The sequence below is a fragment of the Gadus macrocephalus genome, chromosome 17, assembly GCF_031168955.1.
Source record: "Gadus macrocephalus chromosome 17, ASM3116895v1".
NCBI classification, from domain to species: Eukaryota; Metazoa; Chordata; class Actinopteri; order Gadiformes; family Gadidae; genus Gadus; species Gadus macrocephalus.
In genome coordinates, this window is record NC_082398.1 from 10,834,010 (window position 1) to 10,860,603 (window position 26,594).

Here is a 26,594-nt window from a genome sequence, read left to right on the forward strand (position 1 = left end):
CGCAAACCACACACACACACACACAAACACGCACACACACACACACACACACACACACACACACACACACACACACACACACACACACACACACACACACACACACACACACACACACACACACAGTAAGCAAACCAACACAAGCAACCCCCCTATCACACACAAGGTATTATGTTCCTCTCACCCCCACAAACCTACACATCAAACACACCCATAAACACCCACAGACGCACACACACACACACACACACACACACACACACACACACACACACACACACACACACACGCACACTATGCCCTATGCACATTGTCCCCATTCATATAATCTCACCCACGACCACAATAAACAGGGGCACTAAATAGTGTTGCATGCGATAGTATGTCTGAACTCAACTATTGACTGTCACATCCGGTCAGATGCTTAACCTGTGAACGATGGCTTGCATTTTATTACAATCAGATGTGCAGTATAACGTCAATGAAACCGACCGGGCAAGGGTCGTCCCACAGCAAGAACAAAAGTGAAAGTAAAAAAAAACGAATCTAAGCATTGATAAGAGCAGTGGTGTTCTTTTAAGTCACAAAATAATTTTCTCTGCTTGGATGAATAAAGTATATCTTATCTTATCTTAAACTAATAGTACGATAGAAGGTTTATAAAATAGAACATAAATGATAAGGTTAACCTGCATTCAATTGAATAGATTTTCCAAATAAAGAAACACGGACAATGGTTCCTGAATCCATATTGAGGTCCTTTGAGGACATTGGTGTGGATCCAGCTGGGAGGAAGGAAGTCCCGGCAGTAGATCACTAGCCTGGATCGGATTGGACTTATGTAAGGATGTCTGCCAAGTGCATTAACACGTTAAGGAATGTGTGCCATAGGCACACACACATCATGCATGCACACAGAGACATACATTCCCATACACACCTGCCTACCCCCACTGACACATACACAAACACAGAGACACACACACACTCTTCCTTTGTAACTCGACCAAGTTATTATCCATCCATCCAGCTATCTTATGATTGCAAACCAACACTTTTGCACGTATGCACGCACACCAATAAACACACATTTGTTTATGATTAACTGTGTTATAAAGTGGCAGTAAAAAAAAATACAGGAAGAATACATTTGGCTATCATGCAGCAAGCTGATTCGTCATGCATCTTCTACACCAGGGTCCCGTGACTATCAATGTGATGAAACACTAAAGTGTATTGGGTCTTTTGACCCGACGTCTCAGGGATAGAACACCCACCGCCCTGTGGATCTCTCTACCGCTCCAAGGGAATCATCTTCTTCAGTGAAGCAGACTGTAGGCGGTTAGACGTGACGGATACGCTATTTGTTATCACCATACATCATTCTGCTGATTTGGAGATAAAACATGTAAGCCGCAGATCTATGCCGCGCGAAATCCATCGAGCTACAACGCCACACCTTCGGCGTCTGTCGTGGCGCCTTTAGCGTTCATTCCTGAGAGCCCCCCGGGGTCGGTCCTTAAAACCCTCTCATCATACCAGTTACCTCATCAGAAAACACAGGGCACAACGTAAAAAGGACAGCGTTGGAGTCCTAGACTATGCCTGGAGGGCCAATCCTCACGGTGCAAGGTCCTCACGAAGAAGGCATTACGAGTGTGTGTGAGTCATGACATTTTTTCTCCCCCTCAACCGCATCTATCCTGACATTGTTTTGCCTCCCAAAACAGCTGAGGAGGATGCCGGTATCATTTGCAATGCAAAATGAGCAATCCTCTGACGCAGGTAATGGGGAATTTGTTAAACCAGTTGACCAAGAAGGACCTGTTGTCCATCTGTCTGTCTGTCTGTCTGTCTGTCTGTCTGTCTGTCTGTCTGTCTGTCTGTCTGTCTCTGTCTCTGTCTCTGTCTCTGTCTCTGTCTCTGTCTCTCTCTCTCTCTCTCTCTCTCTCTCTCTCTCTCTCTCTCTCTCTCTCTCTCTCTCTCATCCAGGAGTCTTCGGTGAATCTTCGTGTAAAGGCGGATAGACGAATGAATGTGTTTCTATAAATAGATTTAGAGCACTGAAAGGGTGAGTGATGGGAGACCTTTTTCAAGGTTATTAAGGACACAGGAACACTAAGAGTGAGATGAAATATTCATTGGCACTACGTATGCCCATATATCAGAATAAAATATACAAATATACAAACATATATATATATATATATATATATATATATATATACATACACACATACATATATATTTAACCTCTCAAACCGGATTCCACCTCTTTGCAAAATATCCGATATCAGCTTACTGATGCACTTCTCTTGTGATCACAGTGTATGTGCCTGTGTGTGTGTGTGTGTGTGTGTGTGTGTGTGTGTGTGTGTGTGTGTGTGTGTGTGTGTGTGTGTGTGTGTGTGTGTGTGTATATGTGATGTATGTTTGCATACGTACGTGTGTGTGTGTGTGTGTCCATTCCTGTATGTGTTATTGTGTGTGTGTGTGTGTGTGTCTCTGTGTGTTTTCTATTCCTTATCAACATGACAGATAAAGTAGCCTTTGGTCTGAAAGCAAAGACAACAACCCCTTTCTAGCTGATGTTACCAGACAATAAAAAAAAGCTGTGTGTTTACAATTTATCATTGAACATTTACAATTTAAAATGAATATTTATTAACTGGCAAAGGCTTCCCCAGAGCTTCTGAATGTCCTGCATTCCTTTAAACCGATTACCGCCTCGGGCTAATTGAAAACGTTGTTGCTAACTCATAGATCAAAGCCCCTGAGAGTGTTTAGTGCAGTCGGAAGGAAAAATTAAGGAAAAGTACAAGAGACGCTGGAGCCTCGGAGCCTTAAGTAACCTGGTGAACCAGCTCACCGTCAACCTGCAGTCTTTTCTCGTGGCAACTGTAGCTAAGAACGGCATCCAGACTGGGTGATGTAATCAGGAACAGGGCGACATTCCTTCCTGATCCAGGACAGAGGCCTGGCTGTGACGTAACCACGGGGTAGCTCGCTCTGTTTGCAAGCTAAACGTGCACACACACTCACACACACACACAAATACACACGCGGGAGGTGCTCTGTATCTCCTTCCGTTGCTCTTTGGTTACACACTTGTAGACATGTGCACTCACACACACACACACACACACACACACACACACACACACACACACACACACACACACAGACACGCACGGACAGAGACACGGATCAGTACAGCTGGACTCACACACACACACACACACACACACACACACACACACACACACACACACACACACACACACACACACACACAGTATCAAAGGCACACACACAAAAACACAAACACCATTACTCAATAACCCAGTGCTAACGGTATGTCAAACCAGGACACTTTGCCCCCTCGTGTAAATCCACCAACTCTTCCCCTGCATCTGAGTGGAGAGTTTATTAAACCATGAGCTTCTGATAATAATTCAGAGGCGCTAAACCTGTTGGAGAAGCACCGCTGGGGAAACCCTCAGGCAGAAAGATGGCAGCGGGGTGAATCATCATGGGATCTCAACAAAATGAGTTGTACACTAGTGTATGTGTGTGTGTGTGTGTGTGTGTGTGTGTGTGTGTGTGTGTGTGTGTGTGTGTGTGTGTGTGTGTGTGTGTTTGTGTGTGTGTGTGTGTGTGTGTGTGTGTGTGTGTGTGTGTGTGTGTGTGTGTGTGTGTGTGTGTGTGTGTGTGTGTGTGTGTGTGTGTGTGTGTGTGTGTGTGTGTGTGGCAGGGACAGACACCTAAGGACATTGTGTGGGTGCACTTGGTGACCTAGATACCAGGGGCTACAAGAAACAGGTACAAATCTGATCAGCGAGCAAAGCTGGGTTATGGAGATGACTACAGTTACCCGCTTGGCTTAGGAATCCACTGGAAGGACAGTGGTTAGCACTAGAGAAAACCGATTCGTCACAGCGGCGGAGGGCATTCACAGTGTCAAATAGGGGTGGATGTGTGTGTGTGGAGGGGGAGGAGGAGGAGGACGGGGGGCATATTATCGATCTAATCATATGATGATCATGTGAGTTGTAGATAGACAAAAGGAGCACTATGATCAATGGTTTTAACAACCCCCCCCCCCCCCCCAAACACACACACACACACACACACACACACACACACACACACACACACACACACACACACACACACACACACACACACACACACACACACACACACACACACACACACACACACACAAATACTGACACACCTTGGGCTGTGACGAGACATGACAGAGTCAAGAATGGGTTATTGTCACCGCTGTTAAAACACACACACACCAGGGAAATGTCACAGTTTTCCTCAGTTGCATATAACGCATTGTCTTTAAAACTCCCATGTTAGGTTTGGTGTGCCATTGTCTGGGGGTCACCAGGGGACATGAATGTGTCTTAGAACAATGACTGGGCAGAAAAGAAAAGCGTATCATCATGATGATTTTGACTCTTTTCATCAGGATATGATTATGAATAAAAATCCTTTTATAGAAAGTCCTAACAGTCTCACAGCTCCAGGATCGACTACTTTTTTCCTTTCTTTCGCTGTTACAAATCTCAAATTACTTAGTACCTATAACTTACTTAGTATTCTCCCCTATGTTTCATTTTGAGGGCACACCACATCCTGAACCAATTAAGTCTACTGAGCTATGTGTTTGAATGAGTCGTAAACGTATTTAAGTACTGAATACCATTCACACTTAAGGGGAGTGGTTCTTTATGAGAAATTATCATGTGAAATTATCGTCCAGCCTAGATGGGGCAATACATACACACAGCTATTGATTGCCTTCCCTATCTACTCCATGAATGCATGTTCACGTGCACTTCCACACACACACACATGCATACGTGTGATCAAGCGCACAAGTTGAAACACACCACATGGGGGCGGTAAACAGGTTGTGAAACTCCAGCACGGCAGGCATTTGGTGGTTGGTTTGGCTAACAGTCTAGATAGTGTTCCAGATATCTGGTTACACATCCATGCTGAAAAACCACCGGCACCTGCATATAATGAAGGGAAAACACCAAACGTGCTTCCTAGAAGTGCAGTAGTGTCTCTGAGAGAGTAGGGAAGAACTTCCCCTTTCTTCTCCCTACTTCCTGTCTTCTCTACTTCCTGTTGTATTTACTCACTGTCCAATAATTTCCTCAGACGTCAGCCACGCACTGTTTGAAGTGAGGACACAGAGTAGGCTAAATGAAATAATAATTTCCAAATGTTCCTACTCAGGTTTATGTATCATTTGAATCACCTTAGAGCTTTGGGTCCCACCGTCTCACCTGATCTGTTAATATAATGGAGGCTTTAATACAAACAGCCATACCACAAGTGCATACATTCTTTGCATGGCTAGCTGATATACTATATTACAATACAACAACACAGATCCACATATCAGATATCAAACACAAACTTTACTAAAGTATCAGTATACTATCAGTATGGAGTAAACATCCCCAACCACAAATATCATATCAGACAAATTCACTTATGTGGTTTGTTGTTTATTTTCATAGAAAATATAGAAGATTGTTAAAAGTCTGTAATGGAGAAATATTCATATAAGCATCTATCACCACATGTGCTTTGCTGGAAGGTTACCCAAACTAACTAACATTTTCCTGTTCAGTACAAAGCAGTAAATCAGTTTATTGCTGGTTAATACTGTTAGAATGTGTATACAATGGAATGGGTATGGGCAGTAGAAAGGTGGTACGGCTGTAAATCTACTTTGCTCTCGCCCAACGCTTGGGGATCAACCACCCGGCAGTGAGCGAGGTAGTCCTGGGAGAGAGGATTACAAAGAGATCTTCTCTAACGAGACCATCTGCTCCCAAACTGACTTTCATTTTAATGCCAGTGATCATCTGCTGGGCAGATATACAGGAGGAGGTGGGGGGGGGGGGAGGAGGCGGCAGTGATGCCGGCCGGGATTTCTCTCTTTGATAGATCCAGAAAGACACTTGTCAATGACGAGGGCGGGTTGTGTGAGGTGACAAGCACAATGTGGGTTGTTTGAATGAAAAGGGAAAAATTATGAAATCGACACACACAAACATCCCACACACAAACAGACACACAAACACACACGCACATAATTAGCTGCGGCAGTACAACAGCATGGAAATGAGGGGGCGAGGGGGAGTGGGTACTTGCGACCAGATGGACAATAGCTCTTGACTCGACTTATTCTCAGAGGTTATGACCCCTTGAGGCCCACAGGACAAATGAAGTGTGCCACACCATGAGTGGAGAGGGGGTGCAGTGTGTGTGTGTGTGTGTGTGTGTGTGGGGGGGGTCGGGTTCTCAGGGGCCAGGTGCTCCTGCTAAATAAAAAGACAAAAAGGGACGCCCTACCCCCCACACCACCACCCCGCACACAACCATACCTCACGTTAACACAATGCTTTACCTCGACTAGCGGGATATGTGTATGAAAGGAAGTGTGATATAGACAGTGAAGGTGATGGCTGTGTTTAGAAGGGGAAACGATTTAATCAAAATAAGTTAGTAAATACACAAATAAATGACAACAGTTGATTGTTCGGCAGTTGATAATGGCCCAGTTCTTTCTCAATTTATTATGTGTTTATGTGTCATGATATGCACTATGATTATATGAAATAGTGTTAGATCTCATTTCAATCCATATAACTGAATCCATAAATGACTTAACGTAACTTGTTTTCTTCAGGACACTTGTTTGGCAGGCTGCCCACAGAATGCAGTACACATTTTATATGAGTACAAACTACGGAAATAATTGTATATTAATTGTAATTCGAATTTTGATTTACTTTGTTTGGATTGCACATGACATAATGTTAAATCCGGCCAGACTCTCCTACATGAAGATGTTATTTAAGGTGACCCCGAATGGCCAATAAGTACTATTTACGCTTCTGATGCAATAGCTAGCGGAAGAATATAAAACCCACTGGAAGCAGGACGGCAGAGGTTTGCCTTGTTGCCTGGATACGGACGAGGTGGGAGGCGCGCTAAGATATCCCCCTTTCGGAGCGAGTGAAACCGAGTCAACCGGACGACATGTTGGTCCAGGCCGCTGCTAAGGCGCACACGGAATAATTCTTCCTACTGGAGCCGGAATGGCGGTCAGTTTCCTCGACGGCGTCGAATGAAAACAGCGCCATTCGTGTCGGCGTCCATGATACGTGATGTTACTGCAGCGGATTCCGGAGCTCGAGCTCGGAACGGCAGCGGGAGAGAAGTAACCGCTCCCCCTGCTCCGCGTTTACTTCAACCAACGGCACGGTAGGTGGGGACGACGACGAACCGGCAACCGAAGTGTGTCGTTTAAATGTCACGTTTTGAGGCCTCGTTCAGCCATTGAGTGTGAGGATCGGGTTGTTTTGTGGACGGTACGGCGCCACAGTGTTGAAGGGGGGTGTGGGGGGGGAATGACAGTCCCCGGCGGTAGCTCGCCCGGGCAGCCGCTCCTCCTCCTCCCGGTTAGTCACAACAACAACTGGCCAACGAGTGGATCAACGAGCGACTTCTCATTGAACCGGGCATTTCTCTGCTTTAATACCGCGGTAGCAGTGTGTCTTACTGTCTTCGTAGTTTAAATGTACAGTTATACGTTCGCGATATATGTCCACAGTTTAAAGGGGAAGTGTGTTTGTGTGTGTGTGTGTGTGTGTGTGTGTGTGTGTGTGCGCGCGCCCCCCCACCAATAGCAAAAGCTTCACCTGCTCTCGCGCACTATCTACGCCACCACGGACGAGCATTGTAGTTAAAAAGAAAAACCGTACGAGTTCGTGTCCACATTCTGAATGGTCCCTCGTCGGGCTTTTGCGGTTTTGTAACCCAACGTAGCTAAGGCCAACTGTCACACACTGGCTGTGTTTGGACTATGCTCTGGGAGAAGTTGGCCAACTTGACGTTAGCACACTGGTTAGCTAAAGGTCGGCTATCCGGCTAACCTTGCTACCCCCTCCGCCCCCCAAAACCTACTGCCCCCCTCCCCCCCGACTTGGATGACGGCCCAGGACGTCTTATTCACCCGCGTCAACGTTTCTTATTCATATCTATCTACACATTAACAGTTATTAGTTGATGTAGCATTAGCTGCTAATGGCAGACCGCTAATCCCAACCGTCGTAACACAGTGCATGGGAAATGCGTTGGGTGCTGTGGTGTGTCGATGTCTCGCGATACGTCGTGGAAGAGCAGCTGACTGGACGTGAGCTTGAAGTAGCTGTCAGACCGACCGGTGATATCTGTGTCTATGCAATTCTTGTCATTGCCGATGACGGGCAAAGCAGCTGATTCTACCCGGCTATCGTCAGCCATGTCTAGCAGACTGTAGCCCGTCATTTACCTTTGGTATGGTCATTACGTTGCGGTGACAACTCGTTTTGTGTACACCGTTTTATTGTTTCACTGAACTGGCCGGTTAGGCCTTGCTCAGGGTCTGTTTAAGCATAGCTGTATCATAGCTTTTAGACGACTATATCGGGCAGTGCATAGAATGCGACCCTTGAGTGACGGACGGGCCAGCCAATCATATCGGCCCAGCCTCCATTTGCTCCTCACCCTGTTTCTATAATCCGCTGCTGGCAACTGAAACGCATGCATTTGACAGCAAGCGTCTGTTTGACTGCCTATTGCTTAGTCAGGAGTTTAACTCACTCGAGTTCGCCAATACTATACACAGCCATAAGCACGTTCAAAATCTTGGTCTTGGAATATAAGAGTTGACATTGATATGTCTAACTTGAATGGCCAATGAAAAAGCCTAGCTGGTTAACGTTTTAGGTACCTTACTGGCGAGTTCTTCATCTACATTGTATCTACATTGAATTGTTAAAAGACAGAAGTATGATAACATTCTTCTGTTGCATGTACTGTAGTTCTGCTGCTGGTTCTGTACCAATGAGCTACTACATTGAAACAGAGCCCTACTGTATCTGTCTGTTTATAATGCACGATGACACAAGCCTACATTTGTTTTTTATTTTCATGTTATCATCACTGAACAGTTGGAAGGGTCTATACGCTGAGGCCATTGCGGTCTGAAACCAAATACACTACTAACACTAGATAAAAACATTCGTAAAATGGTTTTCTTTTACCTCTGGCTATATATCTCTAATCATAATACCTGGAAATATGAAAGACCAGCACGATTCTACCATTGATGTTAAACGTTTGAACTGTGAGTTAATTGTATTTTGCTGTTAAATTAGATTCTATGCTTATTTGCTGCAATCTCTTTTTTGACAAAGTGTTGATTGAGGCCTGTCTTGATAACCTGGTTAGGGGACTTTTTATTTATGTTTTTAATAAAACTAATGCCTGCTTTTCATTTCTTCACTTCCAGTTGTGCCCGTGAAGTAAGACTTGGCTCTAAGATGGATCCTTGCGACTGAGAGGCAAACACACCGTTGTGTTCTGCACAGCAGCTGATGCCTCCAATCAGCACAAGCCATGCCTGACGAGTAGAGTCTCCGTTTTGCTCAAAGCAATAAAAAACAACAACTCAAAGAAAGGAAGTACAACAAGAAAAACAACAACATCCTACATGTCACCCCATGTAGTCCCCCTCTGGTGCGCCCTGCCAAAGTGACCCCCCCCCCCTGCACACTCACCCAGCCCATCCTTCCTACCCCTCCACCCGCACCCACTCCGCAGTACCCAGCCGTCACCATGCCACTCCAGCTGAGGATGACCAACACCTGAGAGCTCCATGCGTCCCGTTAGCACCGATTCCGACGGTCCCGCTCCTCCCCAAGGCCTCTCACGCCCCCGTCCCTTCCCTCCGGTGGGCCCCCCGCTGCCCGGTTCCGACATGTCCCTGCGCCAGTCGCTGGGGCCGGTCCAGAGCTGGCTGGGCCAGGAGCTGGAGAAGTGTGGTATCGACGCCGTCATCTACACCCGCTACGTCCTCAGCCTCCTCCTGCACGACAGCTACGACTATGACCTGCAGGACCAGGTACGCACTGGGCGTCACGCCATTTCTTTGATTCAGTCCTGATTAATAGAAATGACTCATCCCGAGAAGTTTAAACTGGTTGTCAACCAAGTTAGTTATTTTACTATGTATAGGAACTTTGGCTTGTTGTAAGAGTTTCCCCATACAGGATGACCATGTTTAACAGTACTGCACATTTGATAAAACAACACCTGACTTAATTCAAGTAGTTTCACATAGTAGTAAACCTTTATTCGTGATAGCAGCTGCCATATCTTCTCCACTTTCGTTTTATTTATCACTTCTGTATTTCTTTACTATACGACCTTTGCCTCGTCGTAAGAATTTAACCCTTTGACCTATTCTTAGTCATTAAACATGGTGTCCAGATCCTTATTCGTTGTCAAAGCAGATTATTTTAAGTTTACAGTTATTCACAGTTGTGTTATTCTATTGTCACAGTTGTTTCCCAGTGAATTTTTTTTACTGTTTCTGTACACTCTGTTTATTTGTATGGGAACTACAAATCCAAAGCAACACGAAGTATTAAATGATCTGAACGTTTTTGTCTGGCTCAGTGTGTTCCCTCTTTCCACCAGGAGAACGACATCTTCCTGGGCTGGGAGAAGGGCGCCGGGAAGAAGTGGGGCAAGAGCAAGAGGAAGGGAGGGACGGACCTGAGTCTGGAGGAGATCAAGAAGCAAGCCGCCGTGCAGTGTCTGCGTTCTGCCTCTGATGAGGTCAGCCCCCCAGCAATTTATTGATTATATATTGATTCAATATCAATTGATTTTGAAGGCATCAAATGGCCGTTCACATCAATTACTGAAAATAGGGTTAGAGAAGGGTAAGAGAAGTTGTTTTTTCAAACACTTTTCCAAATAACTCTTTCTCAAATAACTCATTTTATGGTGACATTTATATAGTAACATTGGCCATTGCATTATATAGTCTTATCTTTGCTGGGTATGGGATATATACAATGCTAAACGTAAGGCTGAAGCTAGTCATGTGGCTTTCTGTAGTACATTGATGCATCTCACTGTCACTATTACTATAAAAAATCTATTTTACCTGATGCATTGATTATCATGTTTGATGGCATTGGTTTTGGTGTGGCACTGGGTTACTTTTTGGTTTGTATGCACTCACAGACACATAACCCTATGCACTGGTCCTGATGGCATTTCTCCATACTGACAAGGTTATGCTAAGGTCAAAAGTATACTTTTTTATGAATCCAACAAGGAACGGGAAAATTAATCACTGTAGGCCGCTACCTTGTTCTGGATGTAACCACACTGTAAGCAGGTACAACTCTGAGTCAAACCAGGAAGTCATTGTCTAATTATTGTGTCCAACGTCCCCTGTCCCCATATTAAAACCTAGTGAACACAGGGGATTTCCCTACATGCCAATCTGAGGGCGGTCAGTAGAATGGAGAGAGACAGACGACATGGTGTGTGTGTGGAGAGGAAGCGGGCGGGGGGGAGGGTCTGAGAGGCACAGGGACAGAGTGAGCGCCCCTCTCTACGGTACTCTGCGGTCTATTTTTTAACCAGCACGCGCTGCACGGGATTGCAGCAGCAGAGAGCAGCAGAGCCGCTTGGCATCAGCTGATAGGCATTAGCACAATGTTACAGAAGGGAGCGCAGCAGCAGCAGCAGCAGCAGCAACAGCAGCAGCAGCAGCAGCACAGGGCAGAGAACTTTCCCTCTGTTCCGTTAGCCCGGTGACATGGTAAGCAACGGACCCACGATGGTGACCGGGAACGGGAAATGCTTGTGCTGGGAAGTTGTGGCAGCATTAGTTCCAGTGGTGGTTCTGGTTTTGACTCAAAAACTGAGCAGTTGTCAGCCTTAGTTCCTGGTAACCAAGTTTAGTTTAAGTAAAAAGATTGTGTTCCATTTACATTTGTTGAAGAGAGTACTTGGTAATTGGGGATGCGCATATGTTTATAAAGATGTCCCATTATGCTTATCTAGTATATTTTAGACTGGTTCTAATAGATGAATTGGACACGGTGACAGACTGGAAATTGCTTAATGTTTCACAACTAAGCAGGCCTGACTTGACTAAGCAAGCGTTTCATGTGTTGTTGAAAAGTAAGAAAGTGAATCAGTTAGTGTTAAACCTTTGAGGGTCCTCATTGATAAAAGCATTAAAGAAGCTATCGCGGAAACATCTTGCCTGAGCTTAATGTTGTTGTTAATACATAGTGGTGAGTTGCATTTTCTTATGATGCCAAGGAGGGCTGTTTTGATTTGTCATTGTCTATGACGATGCAGAAATGCATCGCTATTTTTAGGTTGTTGCATTGAGGATTTGAATATTGGTTCCAATTTTATATAAACTCCTTTCTTTAAGCACACTGAAGCTAAACTACCATAAGATGTGTGTACAATATGTCTCACTTCGGACACAAAAATGCAGCATTAAAACAAGGGTCCCGTCATTGTAGCAGAAAGTCTCCTCCTCAACCTTTACATGAAACAGGTTTGTTTAGCAGGAGCAAGGCAACAGAAAGTAAACAGACCCTGGGGCATGCATGCTTTCCCTTTGCTTATTCAGGAATGTTACTTATCACAAGAATACCTTGTCGTTAGGGTTGGGGTTAACGTCAGGACACAAAACGTTTAGCTAACCTGATCAACAGTACCAGTGCTTTGTGAGATTTTGTCCGTCCATTGGCCATCTTTACATCGGAAGTTTGCAGTGCGATAAGCACCTTAGCTTTATGATGTGCTGTCATTGTTTCCCTAACAAAGTAGCCTTGTAGCCTATTTTATAAATAACAGTGATTTCCATCTGTGAAATGGAAACCATCCTATGGAATCTGATTAATAATGTGTATTTTGAGGATGTTTTACATGGGAGTAGTTAGGGCTGCACAATATATCGAATTTTTATCGCGATGACGATATTGGCGTCCCACGATGACGCGTAGTGTTCTCGCGATATTTTTTTAAAATAATGCATCCGCAAAAAAAAGAAAACCAAAAATAAACGAGACCCGCCCATGCAGTATACGCTCTACCTCCGCTGCAAAGCAAACCAAGCGCTCCCTGTACACTTGTCTGCGACTGCGTGAGTCCATCCTGCACAGCGGCGCGAAATCTGAAAAAGACTAGCGATTACTTTGAAAGACACAAACACAATTACAATGTCTGACACGGTTGAGGTTGAAATATTTCGGATTTAGGGCAAGTGATACAAACCAGCAAAAAAAAATTTGCAAAGGGTGCAAGAGAGTTGTGGCTGCGTCGCAAGGCAACACAACAAATTTATTCAGCCACCTGAAAGCACACCAAAGAATAGAAAATGAGGATTGCATGAAGGCCAGTGTTGCCTTGTATACAAGAGGGGGGGGGGGGGGGGGGAACGTGGCCTGGCTACAATTTGCCACTGGGCACAGTGTGTGGCTCCTACCATTAGGGGGTGGTAGAAATTAAAAAATATATATATATTTTCTTCAATGAATAATCGTGATAATCATTTTGGCAATAATCGTGCAGCCCTAGGAGTAGTTCTGTGTTCTGCATGTTTGGGTTGATTTCTTGCAGGGCAGTATTCATGCCCTTTTTATTTCACTTTCACCTCATCATAAGACTTTAAGGAAAGGTTTGGCGTCTAAAAAATACTATTCTTTTTATTTATTATAAGTTGATTTGTTATAATCACATTGTAATTTTGGATTCCAGCTGTTGGTCATCGCTTGGCTTTAAATAATGAATTTGCTTATTATTCAAAGTCAACCTCCATTTGACATTGACAAAAATTAACACTATGACATGTTTTTTTTTGTTCACAGAATTCTGGAATTGAGAGCCTGGTTGAAGAGCTTTGCTCCAAGCTCAAGGACATCCAGAACCAACAGAAAGGTTTGGTTAAATCTAATTTGCATTAATTTAACAATCTCCATTCTTGGAATAGCAGCATTCAGTCAAATCAATGTTATTCCTCTTGAATGCAACTTGAACATAAATGTCTTCACAGAAGCAAAACAGATCAGAAAGAAATCGGATGGTTCCCAGTCTCCTGAACGAGCAGAGTCCCCCTCTTCAAAGGACCAGGTGGAAATGTAAGCTGCTTGATATTCACTGCGTATCTCTAAAATATCAATGCTCACATTCCCAGTACCTTCGTTTGTATAATCTCTTTATTTCTTTGTTGTGGCATCAGGTATTATGAAGCCTTCCCTCCTTTGTGCGAGAAACCTGTTTGTCTGCAAGAGATCATGACGGTGTGGAACAAGGCTAAAGCCTGCGCCTACTCGAGTTCTTCCTCCTCTGCAGCCCCACAGACCAGCACGGACACCTCTTCTCCAAAAGATTGTAACAGCGAGGGAGAGGTGACCAAGGAGAGGAGCCTGGAGCCGGGTGCTACCACCATCACCATCGAGAAAGCGCATCAGCGTCAAAACAAGGAGAAGGAAAACCGATACCACGGGAGCGCAGCGGCCGAGGAAAGACCTGCCGTCCACACGAAGAGGCCCATGAGGCACCGAGCAGAGGGGAAGCATCGTCCCCGCTCCTGGTCCTCTGGCTCTAGCGAGGCCGGCTCAAGCTCCAGCGGGAACCAAGGTGATTCCAAATCGTCCAGCAACAAAGCAGTAAGAACCAGGCACAAGTCCAGAGAGGTGGGGAAGGCTAAGAGAGGGCGCAACAGCGGACAGATAAAGTTGACCACAAAGGTCAACGAAAGAGGGGAACGAAGGAATGCAGGATGCAGCGTCGGAGTCAGTGTCGGAGGTGGCCCAGTCAAACAACCACAGCTTTACAGAAAGGGGAAGAGGTCGATGAAGGAGAACCGTAAAGATCCGAGCTGGGCAGAGGCTAAAGAGTCTGCCCTCGAGGCCAGGGACAAAAAAGAGTATATGGAGGAGCCCCTTTGGTACACCGAGCCCATCACAGAGTATTTTGTACCTCTCAGCAGCAAACACAGCAAGCTGGAGACGAAGTACCGAAGCAAAGCTGAATCCATGGAAAGCTTTGCCCTGTCCACTGACATGGAGAGGCTTGCGGAGGGCAGCCAGGGAATCTGCATCGCCAACGAGAGCTACCAGAGGGCCTACTTGGCGGCGGGCTCCTTCGTAGACGGCCACTTTGTGGAGGGGCCGGACGGAGTGGAAGACGAAGCAGACGACCTCGCCGGAAACTCTTGCTGCCCTCAGCCAGAGGACGGTGGAGATTTAGATGACAAGCATCTGTCCGAATTTACTCACTTCTATGAAGTAGACATATACCAATCCATATTGGATACGAGTGCCTCAGACTCCATACAAGAGAGTCGGATCCTCAACATGATTCGACAAAAAAGCAAAGAGCAAAGAGACATTGAGGCAGAATGTTGTTTAGTATTAGATGGCCTTGAGCTGAGAGGGGAAAGTGCAATAAGGGCAGAATCGCAGAAGGAATCGGAGTCTGTCGGATTCCTAATGCAGGATCTTGACCACACGGCTCCAATCTGGGGGAGCTACTCTCCCTCCAGCTCCGAGGATGTAGAGGGAGAGAGCTTTGTAGATACTCCTATCCTGCTGTCGCCCCTGCTGGACAGTGTGTCCTTCACCCTGAGCATGCTGAACCCCGAGATGTCCCGTCTTCCTGAAGCCCCCGGGGAGCCATCTGCGCCCAACTCCTCCTGTTTCTCGCTCTTTGAGCTGCAGTACGATAGCCCCAACGTCCCCTTTCCCTGCGACTCACTCGCTGTCGGTCACGAAAACAACACGGATTCAAGTAGCTGTCTCGACCCACATTCTAATAAACAGTCTCGTTTGCTAATATGGACCAAAAATAGTGCCTTTGACGAAACGGAACAGAATTGTTCCAACCTTTCGACGCGAACGTGTAGTCCATGGTCGCACTCTGAGGAGACGCGTTCAGACAACGAGCAAGGGAACGTACAAATGGAGGATCCCGCTCAGATTGGCAACGAAGAAATTAACTGTAATATCGCCCCAATTTCTGGTACCTACCTAGAGGAGGAAATCCTAGAGTTTTTGCAGGAAGATACCAGTCGGAAGTGTGAGGAGAGCAACATTAGCACACCGTTAAGTCAAACATTCACCAAGAAATCTAAATTGGAGTCAATATGTGGCATAGCTTTGGAGGAGGACGATAGCAGGCAGTACAACAGTGGCATATATTCTGACAGCACAAACCAACAGAGTGATGATTACAGCTCAGGGATAATTAAGGACATTTGGACAGCCATCGGAGAGGGCGATCCTTTGGCGTCCCAGCAAGGAGTAGAGAAGCCAAGCCAAGGCATGCTTTTGGACAGCCCGAGCGGTTACTGCGGCAGCTGTCTGGAGGTCCAGGCAAAAGTGAGTCCAATTCAGGGCCCCGCGGAGAAGGCGGTGCAGCGATCCGAGTATCACCTGTGGGAGGGCAAAAATGAAGAGCAGGTCAGCCTGGTCAAGAATAAGCTCCCTAAGGCCGATGGTGCCGGGGACTACATGACTCCGTCCAAGCCCTGGGACATGACCTCTGACAAGGAGAGCACGTCGTTCATTCTAGGAGGGGTGTACGGAGAGCTGAAAACGTTGAGCGGAGACAAGAACTGGGCGGTGGTACCGCCTGGTGAAGCCCAGGGAAGCCTCCTGCAGTGTGCGGCAGCGGCAGCTTCGGCCTCCGGCTCGGACATGGTGACTGTATCTGGCGCAGACGTGTTCATGAACGCCAGCAGCCGCTTCGCGCCTGGGCACAGGCCCCTGTGGAGGCCCCTGGTGTCATTTGGGCAGGGCGACCACCAGGCCATCAGGGGAGGAGGTGAAGAGGGATTGAACAAGGGGTTTTCTTTCATCTTCCATGAAGATTTACTTGGGTCGTATGGAGGCTTCAGCAGCAAGGAGCAAGACCTAGAATACCCGTTTGCATCCATCAGCCTGACAAATCCCTTCTCCCAGGTACTTCATGTCGAGTGTTCCTTCGAGCCTGAGGACATGGCTTCATTTAGCCCGGGGTTCAAACCCAAGTCGATACTTTGCTCAGATTCCGAGAGCGAAGCCCTCCAACCGCGTATATACGGCATCAACCGGACGCAGTACAGGGCCATCCGCATATCCCCCAGGACACACTTCCGGCCGATATCCGCCTCGGACCTGTCTCCCGCCGGAGGTAGTGACTCGGAGGCAGAGTCCGAAAAAGAAGAGATAAGCTTTCCTGACCCGCCACCGGTGGATGTCTTAGAAGACCCGCAGGCGGACCTCAAACCTCTGGAAGAGGACGCAGAGTGTGAGGGCCCTTTCTATGGAAAGTCGGAACTGGAATCTGGGAAGTTCCTGCCCAGATTAAAGAAATCGGGCATGGAAAAGAGTGCCCAGACCTCTCTGGATTCTCAGGAGGGCTCTGGCACCCTCCTTCCCATCGCTGAGCAAGAGGTCTGCCTCGACTGTAAGAAGGCGGCAGCTTTGTCGATCGCGAGTGAAAGGGTCGACGTCCCGCTCAGCAAGATTGACAAGGAGGCTCCTTGTGGGGAAAAAGATTCCTGCTTATGTGCATTGGCAGATCAAGTGCATGGGATCACCTACGACCTCGTCAAAGATAAAGCAGAGGTAAGAAGCCTCAGCCAATCAATTATTTTTATACTTAAGACTCCTAAAAAGGGTTACCATACACATTTGACTGAGCAATGCTCACTGCTTTAATAACTAACTCTGTTTTTTGGGGTTCTTTTAGTTTCCCCTGTTGAGCATAAGTGGACAGGGAGGAACCAGCACCCAGCAGGATGACTGCTGGTGGCAAAACACTCTTTGCTCCCCTCTTTTCCCTGGATCTCAATGTACAGGTACTGACGCATAACATGTTTATTTACTTTACCTTCGCTTGCATTTCTTATTTCAAACTTGATATCACGAAAAACTGATTATTGATGTATACGATGCTCATCCAATTTAGGATTTCTGCAGGGCCATTTACCCCTGCATAATGAGATAACATTTGCTACAGTCTAAAGCCATTCAACAGACACGTTTGTACATTGGTTGAAATACCTTTGCAGTTATAAGACTGTGCTCTTTGCTCCTTCAACAGGGAGCAGCAACATTTGAATACTCCGGTTTTACAGGGGACACCTGTTGTAAGAGAGGAAGGGTCTTCCTCGCTGGCGACTGGACCTCCACCAGCCAGAGACGTGGGGAGGGGGGTCTCATTTGAACACCTCACTGAAGGCTCATGTTCCAAAGAGACTGCCCCCCTCCTCACTTCACACACCAACCTAATCCTGCTGATTTACTTTTTATGTTAAACCTTGTGTAATCAACAATCAGATCGACAAAAATATATATATACATACAAAAAGCAAACAAAAATGGGAAAAGAAAAAAAAACAAGTGTTCATGTCTTTGCGCCATGTGCAGTCGTGGCGAAATGTTTTAGTTGAATCTTATTTCTCATTGTACTTTGGTCCCAAGACTTACAGTTAGGTATAATGGGGGAGGGGGTACAAAAGCAAACATGCTTTTCTGACCTGGTCACTTCTCCTTCACATTTCTTTTGTTTTTATTTATTTTGTTGCTTTTGAGCTTAGGATACTGCTTCGGTGGTGTCCGGCTGGATGTGCATGTGTTTGTCTCAAATAGTCTCACTCCTTGTTTTCTAAACGTGACCTATAGGGACCTAACCGATTGCGGTTTAAAATGTGTAAACTGCCCCCCGCACCCCCATAAAACGAGTGCTAATGCATCATTTAATTTTTGTAACCCCATCCTCTGTTCAGAAAGTCTACATCAAAAATGGATGTTGGGGGATGGGGGGGTAGTTTTTGAGTTGTTTGAGAAATAAATAGCTTGGATGCCTTTCTGAATGAAGTAGTGTGTGGGTGTTTTGTTTTTCTTTTGTTTTTATCTGAATGCCCTCCTCCCCCCCCCCCCCCCCAAAAACAATTTTCTGCAATGTCAAGTCGGTTCTTCTTTATTTTTATAGCGACTGTCCACAACACCACAGAGAATCAGCGTGGGGGATGGGAAGGAAGGGGGGAAGGGCTGTGACGAAATGTCTTTATTTTCCTTTCCTGCGGGATTAAAAGAAAAATTGGTGCTATGATTATAAAAAGGAAAGTCTGGATGTATATAGATATCTTAAGATATATAGATATCAATATAGATATAGGAATAGATAGAGCTATATCTTGTTCTATATCTATATATAGATATAGATATACATCTTGATTAGATGATATAGCCAATTTTGTTCAGTCCAGACAGTAGAATGCTTTACTTTCGGTATTGATATGTTTTATGAGGGGGAAAAACGACACATTTTTGGCTGTTCTTTGAATTTGCTTTACAATGTTTTTTTTTCTTTCTTTTTTTTTCACGATTACTTTTAACCTTGCGTCCACGCCAGGCCTGTAATCGATACTGAAACACAGGCATGTGAAGAAGCTTCCCTTGTGCAAAGTTTAACACAACATTTAACAAAGTATAGCGTTTTCCCTTGTCAGTAGAACTCCAGCAAAAAAAAAAAGTATATACTATTTTGAATGGTAGAAACAAAGAGAAAAAGACGACACAGAAAGATACTAGATACAAATGCTTTATTCTTTATTGAAGTGTTTTTTTCCTCAATTTTATTTTTGGTTCATAATATTGTTCAAATATCCAGCAGTTTCACTGTGTGTGAGCGTGTGTCTGTACGTTTGCATTGAGCTTATAACACTAATTTAACAAATTTGTGCGCTCAGACTTTATCTCAGAGAACACAGTGTATGCAAAACATACATTTTTCTAAATGCAAGTAATTTGTTTTCCCCAATTAGTTCAACACATGTATTTCATAAAAGCCCTAAAATGGGTGGTTGGATTGATACTTTTTGTGGCCTGTGCATTGGAAATTAAATTTTGAGGTAATGCACCTGCAAATATTTGCTTTTATTCTTTTTATTTTGTGCATGTGTTTTAGGCTCTGCGGTGGATTACAGTTTCTGCTCTCCCTGTTTAATTATTGAAGGGATTTGGGAGGAACTCGCACTGCACTCTACCTATTTGAAGCACAGATTACGAGAAAACCCAAACCATCATCGCATTGTTTGTAGTGGCCGAACCGTGCTGCCATATACCTTCTCTCTGTGTGCCGACCGCTGTAATGAACTGATGCAGGTCAAGGTCCACACCGCTGTGGCCGTGGCTTTACATACGGCATCTCTGATGGGTCATCTTGAGTTCCAATGCAGAGTCATGCATTCATTGTATGAATACATGCCCCAAGCAACATGTATTTCCTTTTTGGTCACTGTTGGGTTGACCGTAGAGGTCTAGTGGCAAGGTCTCTGAATTCAGGGGATTGCTTTATTTTGATTCTCTTGACAGTCATACAACTCAGGAAATTGTTTCAAAAAGGCAAACAACACAAATTGCACTCACGTCAGCGAGTGTGTAAGAGGAAACAGAAGGATTTTAGAGCGGATTAGTGATACTTCCAACTAGTTGACTGTCAAAAAGGTAATGCTTAAATGCTAGGGTTTTAGGGGCAACCAAGCCACCGTAGGTTAGGTAAGCAATGTGGGGGGTATTCCCAGGACCCTCAGTCCTATGCAATACCTTTGCGCATGTAAACTTTAACATTTAGGATATGGAGAAATCGTATCACTTAATTTTGCATGTTAATTACTTTTGGAGTTAGAGGGATGGCTGAAATGATCTGCGCATTTTTTCTTAAAAAAAACAAATGCAGCATGCAAACATTACACTCCCATCAATTTATGTTGGATTTAGGTAAAAATAAAAAAGCAATTAAAAACATGACTGTGTGTGTGTGAGTGTGTGTGCGCGTGGGTGTGTGTTTATTTGTCTGTAGAAAAAGTTAAGTCACAAAAAAGCACTTACCTGGGGCATTGGAAATCAGTGCATCCTTTATTAATTATATTCTTCCATTGCTGGGTTGCTTGAAAACAAATAAACAAAAAACATGTTTGATTGGAGAATGCATTCGAAACCACATGGGTATGATTGCACTGTGGTGCTGGAACAAATCCAGCCCTCAACATCTTTATTTTCATTCCCAAACATTCATGCCCTTCATCTTCTATTACACTCTTCCATGTTCTCCCCCAACCTCATCAGTCCCAAAGTAGATGTGTTGTTCGGATTTCATGATCATACCAAGTAAATGATTTGGTTTCATTGTGGAGTGTCTTTTACATCTAAATAAACAAATAAACCAGCCTATTTTGAAGGTGTGATTTTTATGTATTGAATGGTATCCCCTTAAATATGCTTTGAGGAAAGAGTCATTGCGGCCAATCTCGTTACGACACTAGAGGGCAGGGTGGTTCACCTTATATGAAAGCCTGGTTTTATTTTCACTGTTAGAATATATATATGTAATTATATTCTATTTCTTGCAGTAATACCTTCTCCATTACATATTCGTCATATATTCAATATATATATATGTGATAGATACACATTTGCTTTGTTCTAGATGTTCTAGGAAATATTTCTCAGTCTTGACCCAAACCTGTCCAACGACAGGTGCAGCAGCAATGTGATATTCCTTAATAATTAGGCTACTGTGATAATCACATGATTTTCTGTGTGTAAAATAGCCTAGGCCTACTCATCTTTTACCAAGCATTTTTCTTTTTCTTGCGAAATTAGATATGGAGCCATACAAATGACCCAGTATTGTGAAAGTCACAGCCATCATCACTGTAGCAATAAAAACCGTCGTTACCTACGCCAAATTCACAGACTCATACATTTTGAATCAACGGGGGTATCTGAAATGACGAGGCAGAATAGTCGATTATTTCTACCTGCGGGCAGTGTTGCCAGATCCGGCCAGATTTCCCGCCCAATCTGGCAACACTACCTGCGGGTAATAACCAGAACCATAGAGGGGCCGACAGGTGTATCCGTTGCCTGCGTTGCCGCCCTCGGCTCGTCATGCTGCACTCCCTCCCTAACTTTGTTTTAAAATGGCGGCGGCTGGAGCACCGAGACAGGTAGGGTCTGGTGGTGATGGACAACAACACAATTCAACTCGAGATAAGTGACGTTAAATAACGAACACCGACGCTGAACGGGGTCTAGGAGTCGTAGCCGAAACGCTATAACGTGCGAAACGGCGGTGATACGCAAAAGTGAGGCACTTAGGACCGGATGATTCACTGTTTGCCTCTACTTGAGGAAGCGGTCGGCGAACAAGTGTAGCCAAAACTGGCGGCGTTTTACATCAGCAATCATACCTGGCTTATTTCAAGCCTGATATTGTTGTTGTTTTTTACCTCATGGGGTCGAGCATCACGCCTTCTCCTTCTCACACACATCCACTACGTGCTGCAGCTGCCGCGATAAGGCGCCACAGCATTAGCGGCGGTGAAGGCGGATTGATCGGCGGCGCGTCGTCATGAGCCGACCCGGCGCGTCAGCGGCAGCAGCCCACCTGTAGCACCCCTGGCATGGCGCACACGACGGAGGGTACCAAGGACCCGCAGGAGAGCCCGAGTGGTAGGAAAATGCACTCCCGTTGTAGCAACAATACGATATAGACAATACACAATGATATGGCCATTTGTTACAGGCGTTTTGGGTTTTATCCAAAGCGAACGGAAGACCAATGAGAGCTCGCCGTTTAGAACATGGACTTGGTGCTTGATTCGGCGAACTGTGCATTTACTTTTGCTAAAAGGCTGCATTTTCATATAAATGCTAGAAAATGCTGATGCTTGGACACCAAATCGACTTAATCTGCCATTTCAAAGAACTGTTACTGTAAGTAGGCTACAGGAAGGAACTGTACATTTTAAAGTGTGTTTGAATGCTTCCTGTTCCGTCACTGTTTGTTGTGTGTGTGTGTGTGTGTGTGTGTGTGTGTGTGTGTGTGTGTGTGTGTGTGTGTGTGTGTGTGTGTGTGTGTGTGTGTGTGTGTGTGTGTGTGTGTGTGTGTGTGTGTGTGTGTGTGAATATACTTTATGATGCTATCTATGAGTTAATGATTTTCAACCCCTAAACCCGAGGCTACCTGATGAAATAGCATAATGATAAATATTGAAATAGGTTCTACGTCTGGCTTTGTCAGGAGACAGAGCTGCAGCTTTATTTTATTTTACATTACCACATCTAGTCATTAAGCAGACCTATGCAGAGCCAGGCTGAGCACACACATACACTCTCTGTCCATCTTGTCAGTTGCTGTGTCAAGTTGCCAGGACTACTGAAAGGTTGCCGGTTCAATTCCCAATCATAAGAAGTCGAGGGCTTTTGAGGATGCCTCAAAATAAATATCATTGATCGTCAAACTCGTCGGTGGCTGGGCCAGGGTCAGCTTGTTTGGGACAACTGAGGGGTTACTTGTGGATATCCCGAGCTCATGGTCGCAAAACCACATGACCTGCTCATAAGCAAGGAATCAGCTGTCTTTGCCTATTAACTGCTACTGGTTGGGTTTTCAGCACTTTACTGGGCATCCTTGCTGTTTCTCTGTCGTCATTGAGCAACCACTTCTATCCAAAGAGACTTGCAGTGGTTTCATACACGCATCATTAAGGAGCAGGTAGGGGTCAGAGGTCATCCCCAAGTTTTAAATTTTAACCTGTTGGCCTTCTTGAGCAAAATGCTCCCTAACCTCTTCCTGCTTATTGGTGTGTAATTAATGTGTAAGAACATTTGTCTGAAAATAATTGCCTTTAATAAGTCCCTTTGGATAAAAGCCACTAATTGCTACATGAGTTACTAGTTAATACATTCAGTCTTTTAACAGTTTTAACCACTGCGGAGCTCTGAGACGCCCACCAGCCGCTGTGTTTTAGTTGGACCCAGGGCACCGTCATGTGGCCCTGCCATCTGAATCTGATGCCTCGCTCATCTGGGTTCCGGTAACACCCTCCTTCCCCTCCCGCCCCTTCCCCTCTGCTGATGCTGGGAGATTGTCTTACACTGGAAAAGAACAACAATGTCTGTCTAGGGGGTATACGCCTAGGGGTATACGCAGTGTGTGTGTGTGTGTGTGTGTGTGTGTGTGTGTGTGTGTGTGTGTGTGTGTGTGTGTGTGTGTGTGTGTGTGTGTGTGTGTGTGTGTGTGTGTGTGTGTGTGTGTGTGTGTGTGTGTGTGTGTGTGTGTGTGTGTGTGTGTGTGTGTGTGTGTGTGTGTGTGATGGTAGAGGGGACTTCCTCCAAAAAAAAAATGGTACTTCATATTTAAGGTATGGCACCAGTCGGATATTTCGGCCATACATCAGGGTCGACACTCTCATTTAGCAAAGGGTCAATTTGTGAATCAGCTAATCTAATGGCTTACCAGCAGATGACAGCCCTTTTTAACATCGGAAATTCTCGAAAAACATAAATCAACAATTTGTGCAAAGTCAAGGAACCACAATGGGTATCGTGCATATCGGTTATAATTACTATTAAATATTTGCATTTCTTCTTGACTCGTAACTACCTGCTAACCAGTAGAGCGTCCTTTTGGTTAACTCAGTCCCGTGGTTGAGAGACGGTTTAAAATACATGCTAAAAATAAAACCCAAGTCAGCGAAGCGACACCTTAGGCGTACCGCACAACTGCCTCACCAAGAGAGAAATTAAGAGTGGGAGGAATGCAAAGCAGTTGAACCAACCAGTCTTACTAGTACCCTGGGAAATCCTTCATTATGTCTGGGGGTGCGGGAGGGCAGCAGCCCTGTAATACTGCTTAGAATTCCTCAAATGATGTGAGCCAGACCGGCTCTGCCCTCTCTGACGCTAATATGAGGGATCCATCAACAGAGATGCGTGGCTAATTCAAGTGTTTTTCTGCAGCCTGTGAGTACCTTTAATGTTAACACTGTGTTCATATTTGACTTTGACTACTCGCTGTGTTTTTTAAGATTTATTTTTAGTGTTTTTCTTTCACTTCTGTGCATATGCCACCCAGAACCTTTTTTTTCTTTTTTTTTTTGCCCTATTCATTTTTATTAATTTTTTTCCCTCATACTCCTGTCATTAATATCTGGTGCTGCTGTGACAGCAATAACTCTCGTCCCGTGGTTTGTAAGAAAAAGGATAACGCTCTGGAGAAGCCATTGCAAGTGTAGTTAATGTCTCACAAAGTTAATGTCTTTCCAAGCAAACCCATGGCACACAAGACTTTGACAGTCGAACGTTCATCAATGTACTCACTAGCCTCTTGCTCCTCCTCTCAGGTGTTTCCGATGCCCCCATCATGGAGAACGGCTCTGCGCTTAAGGACCGTCACCATGACGACCCCCAGCACCACCACCACCACCACCACCCCCCCTGCCCCCCCGGGACGGACGCCAGCCCCTGCAGCAGCAGCAGCAGCAGCCGCTCCCTGCCCAGCTACCAGCCCTCCCCCTCCTCCGTGCCCCCCTCCCCCACCCCCATCTACTACAGCAGCCCCCGGCGCCTGAGCCTGGCCGACCCCGACCCCGGCGGGGACCGCCACAGCCTGGCCTCCCAGGACTCGGGGCTCCCCACCCTGGAGGTCAGCCACCCCGAGGCCCACACGTGGCCCTTCGGCTTGCCGCCGCTCCCCGCCGCCACCGACGACTCCCCCGCCACGCTGCCCCTCCACCCGCCCTCCAACGGCGCGGTGCGCAAGTCGTCCACGTTCCCCCGCGGTTGCTACGACGCTGTGGCGCGGGCGGGGCGCGCCGGGCCCCCCAGCGACGGCGGCTCGGTGTGCAGCGCGTCCAGCATGAGCACGGAGCGCTCCGTCTCCAACGACGACGCGCTGGACTTTGTGGTCGCCTCCGACTCCAGCGTCATCGTTGCCCTGGAGACGGACGAGAGCTGCGGCATTCGCCACGACGACGAGAGGGGTGGTGCGGGCGGCGGCAGCCAGTTCTCTGAAGTGTCGCTGTCCTCCCTGGGTGACTTGCCCAGGGATGTCTGGAGCCCCAACAGGAGGGCAGGGCTCACGCTGGGAGAACCCAGGCAGACCAGACTCGCCCCGCTAGCCAACTTCTTTGCCAGGTAAGGATGCTGATTAAAGTGTGTGGGTGTGGGTGGGTGCTTGTTAAAAGATTTGTTCACTTTAAATAAATTGTTACGCGTTTTAATTGCTGAGGTGGTCCTTTTTTTTATTTTCTACCTTGCACGCCTCCTCCTATATCAAAAAGCAGGATGCTTATTAGCTGTATACTCTAGTTAAGATTTTCTTTTTCCATCATCTACAATAATGCATTTCTTAGCCTGCTCTTGAATAGCGCTAGTTCTGCAGCACAATTTTGATAGAACAATGAACAAACCACCTGAGCAGTGCCCCAATGCTTGGCACGCATCACAGAGCCATTCTTTACCACTCATAATATTAAACACTGAACAAGACCCAATCCACGCTGTCTCCGTAGCTCGTCTGTTGTGAGGCCCGCTTTACATTAAAGCTCTGCTGTAACCGACTGACTCAGAGTAGATCAAAAGCCACCGACATCCTCCATAAATCACTTAGGTGATATAGCAATTTTGCTCTTTGGAGCGTTTTTCCAGTAAACATATTTTAACCAAATGGACCACTTCAGAAATGAAATGTCTTTGTCGTGCAGCCCTATTTTCAAATGTGCCACGGTGGAGCAGTGCCACTATTGCATAGTTTGGGGAGAACCCCATTGCATTGCTTGGTTCAGCTTTAACTGGGCTTATGTGCTCACCGGTCCGTTGCTCAATGTTGCTGCAACAACC

General features: G+C 45.8%; 2 protein-coding genes across 3 annotated transcripts in view; both read left to right on the forward strand.

The window, feature by feature from the left end:
- The first annotated feature begins 7,014 nt into the window (after positions 1-7,014).
- kiaa0232 (KIAA0232 ortholog) lies at positions 7,015-21,137 on the forward strand. 2 transcript variants are annotated; one of them, XM_060077290.1, is made up of 8 exons: positions 7,015-7,308; positions 9,380-9,991; positions 10,549-10,710; positions 13,782-13,851; positions 13,967-14,051; positions 14,153-17,525; positions 17,650-17,758; positions 18,004-21,137. In XM_060077290.1, the coding sequence occupies exons 2-8, from the start codon at positions 9,746-9,748 to the stop codon at positions 18,018-18,020; spliced, it is 4,062 nt and encodes a 1,353-aa protein (XP_059933273.1). In that variant the 5' UTR covers positions 7,015-7,308; positions 9,380-9,745; the 3' UTR covers positions 18,021-21,137. The 2 variants fall into 2 exon arrangements, with proteins under 2 accessions (XP_059933273.1, XP_059933274.1); XM_060077291.1 differs by having other exon boundaries at positions 7,016-7,308; positions 10,570-10,710.
- A 262-nt stretch (positions 21,138-21,399) lies between these two features.
- tbc1d14 (TBC1 domain family, member 14) overlaps positions 21,400-26,594 on the forward strand; it is a 39,274-nt gene continuing 34,079 nt past the window's right edge. Inside the window, exons 1-2 of the mRNA XM_060077358.1 lie at positions 21,400-22,421; positions 25,097-25,889. Coding sequence (XP_059933341.1) covers positions 22,373-22,421; positions 25,097-25,889 — 842 coding nt within the window. The 5' untranslated portion in view covers positions 21,400-22,372. The remainder of the gene's footprint in view (positions 22,422-25,096; positions 25,890-26,594) is intronic.